The sequence below is a fragment of the Myotis brandtii genome, unplaced genomic scaffold (assembly GCF_000412655.1).
Source record: "Myotis brandtii unplaced genomic scaffold, ASM41265v1 scaffold26036, whole genome shotgun sequence".
NCBI lineage: Eukaryota > Metazoa > Chordata > Mammalia > Chiroptera > Vespertilionidae > Myotis > Myotis brandtii.
In genome coordinates, this window is record NW_005359901.1 from 579 (window position 1) to 3,311 (window position 2,733).

At 34.7% G+C, this 2,733-nt stretch overlaps 1 protein-coding gene across 1 annotated transcript; it reads right to left on the reverse strand.

The window, feature by feature from the left end:
* Positions 1–461: 461 nt before the first annotated feature.
* LOC106726405 (titin-like) lies at positions 462–2,700 on the reverse strand (the record flags this gene model as incomplete). The annotated part of the gene is made up of 7 exons (XM_014541118.1): positions 2,615–2,700; positions 2,404–2,481; positions 1,922–2,005; positions 1,399–1,488; positions 1,047–1,121; positions 769–846; positions 462–545 (listed from the first exon to the last, which is right to left on the reverse strand). Coding segments are annotated over exons 2-7 (436 nt in total), but the record flags the coding sequence as incomplete, so codon positions are not given.
* Positions 2,701–2,733: the final 33 nt, after the last annotated feature.

Genomic DNA, 2,733 nt, shown 5'->3' on the forward strand with positions numbered 1-2,733 from the left:
GTGTTAGAGTTGTGCAGTACTTTCTTCTCATCAGGTTGAAATTGCTTGAAGACAGGACCAGATTTTATCTTTTCCAATACACTGTCTTGTTATTGGTAAAAATGTAACGAAATGTGTTCTTATCTTTTCCAATAATTATGTAAAATGTGATTTTGCATAAACTTATACTGTCTTGTTATTGGTAAAAATGTAACGAAATGTGTTGAATTGAGCTGTTCTACACTGACTCAGAGGAGAGCCTTTTCTACCACATGTCACCGTGTCATGGCACAACCGAAGCTCATTCATTTTCTTTCTCCTGCTTACTTGTTTCATTTTCTCTCTTTGCCCTCATTATTTTCCTCTTCTTACTGTAAAATGTGATTTTGCATAAACTTATACTATTGTTTTTCCCTGAGAATCATTATTAAAATGCTCAAATAGTGTTCAGGTAAATAGATATTTTTCTTCATACTAGGTACCTTTTTCTGGAAGGACTTCTCGTTTTTTGGTAACAGGCACTGGTTCTTTCTTTACTGGAACAAGTTTCTTGGGCACCTCGGGCACTTTGAAGATATTAGTTTTATTTTAAAAAGAGTATTTAAAAACATTTAAAAGTATTAAAAATAAAGAATCTATAATTAATGGAACAGCATTAAATTAATGAAAACAAAATAAAGAAATTTTTTGCCCCTAGTTATGCAATAATGAGGACAATTTATTTGATTCCAATTTAAGATACCAGAATACTATTTAAGAAAACAATGACGTCAATGATGACACGAATACCTTTAGCTTCTGGTGTTTCTGGCTTCTTAACAGTTGGGACTTTCTTCGGTGGGACAACTTTCTTTGCCATCTCAGGTACTTTAAAGATATTAGTAGCATTTAATAATATAACATTGCAAGATACAATACCTACACATTAATTTGACAAGTCTGTTCAACACTGTAACATATGGGTAACAGATAAACACATAACAGAGCACACACAGAATAAGGACAGTGTCAAATTTCAGACAGCAAACAAAAAAGAAGTAAGTATGGATTGATTTTACTATAAGTACCTTTAGGAGGAGCTTCTGGTTTTTTGATGATAGGAACTTTCTTCTCTGGAACAATCTTCTTGGGCTCTTCAGGCACTTGAAAGATAGGAATTTCTTTTAGAGTCAGATGATTATAACAAAAAGTCTAATACTAATGAATGAATTAAAACCACATCTATTTCTTTGTTATACACATTGTAAAATTCTGTTGGACCGAAGTTTTATGTGCAAATGATGTTTGTTCTTGCCAATGAAGTCAAATTTCAAGTAAGGAGATTAAAGACTGACATTTTACCTTAAAGAATAGATGTAATGACATAAAAATTAAATGATCAAATGATGTGTTTTCCCACACAGTGGATCTGCCTTATACCTGCCGGTGGTGGGGCTTCTGGCTCCTCTTCTTCCACAGCAGGAACTGGTGCTTCCTCTTCAGGAGCAATTTCCTCGGGTTCTTCATATACTTTAAAGATATAGTTAATTTTAATTCAATGTGTGAAATAATGTTCTAAAATGCACAAACTGAGCACAATCAATGATTTCTCTCCTTGTTTCAATTAATATCTTCTCGTGAAATCTATCTTATTTTCACTGACATCTGTTTCTGTTGATTTGAATGCTGGAAAGCCTTTTGATGTTTAATCTCTTTCATAGTCATTAGTTCTCCTCTCCTGTGTACATTAGAGAGCTTTGTTTAATACAGGTTACAAAATCCTACTTAGATGCCGCAGACTGATAACTCAAAATAGATCTGAGATGGGAGCTAATTAAGAATGATGAAGTAAGACAAATAAAGGACAGGAAATGATGAAAAGATACTAAATTAAAAAAAAGAGGAACAAGGCTTACATTAGAAATAGCACAAGTGGCAAGCTCACTCATGGTCTTACGTGTACCTTCTGGAGGAGGAGACTCCACTTTCTTGGGAACAGGAACGGCTGGTTTCTCTTCTAAGACAGGTTTCTTTGGCACTTCTGGCACTTTAAAGATATTAGTTAGTTTTACCTCTAGGTAGTTGAAAGGACATGAAATTTATACCTCATCTAGTTCACATGTAGTTCAAATAACACAGGGACAGAGGCAAGAAAAATTCACCATAAGGTCAATGACCTAATCTTGGAACTATAGAGAAAGAAAGAAAATGTGGCCTATAAATATTACCAAAACCACATTAGTAAACTCTTCCAATGCTCATAATAGAAGTGTTAGTTTTTTTTAAAAAAATGATGTTATTTACAAAATTTAAACCCCAACCATCCAGAATACCAGGTTTGTAGTTGTAGTTGTGAACATAAGAGATTTGACAAACAAAAGGGTTTCCAATAAGCAAATGACCAAGATTGAGCACTTTTTGCAGAACTTCAGTCGTGACATGTACCTTTAGCTGGTGGGAATTCGGGCATTTTGGGAATGACTATTTTCTTTTCTGGAACAACTTCTTTGGGAACTTCAGGCACTTTAAAGATATTAGTATTTTATCAGTAGGAAGAATAGCTGGTAAACATTTATCACATTTACACAGAACAAAACATGTTTTAAGGGCCAGAGGGTGGATCCACCTCCATCAGATGGTGGACCGAGACATGTACCTTTGACAGGTGGGACTTCTGGCCTCTTGAGAACCACGGGAGGCTCTTTCTTTTCAGGAACAACTTCCTTAGGCACCTTGGGCACTTTGGGCACTTTAAAAGATATTAGTACTTTTTAG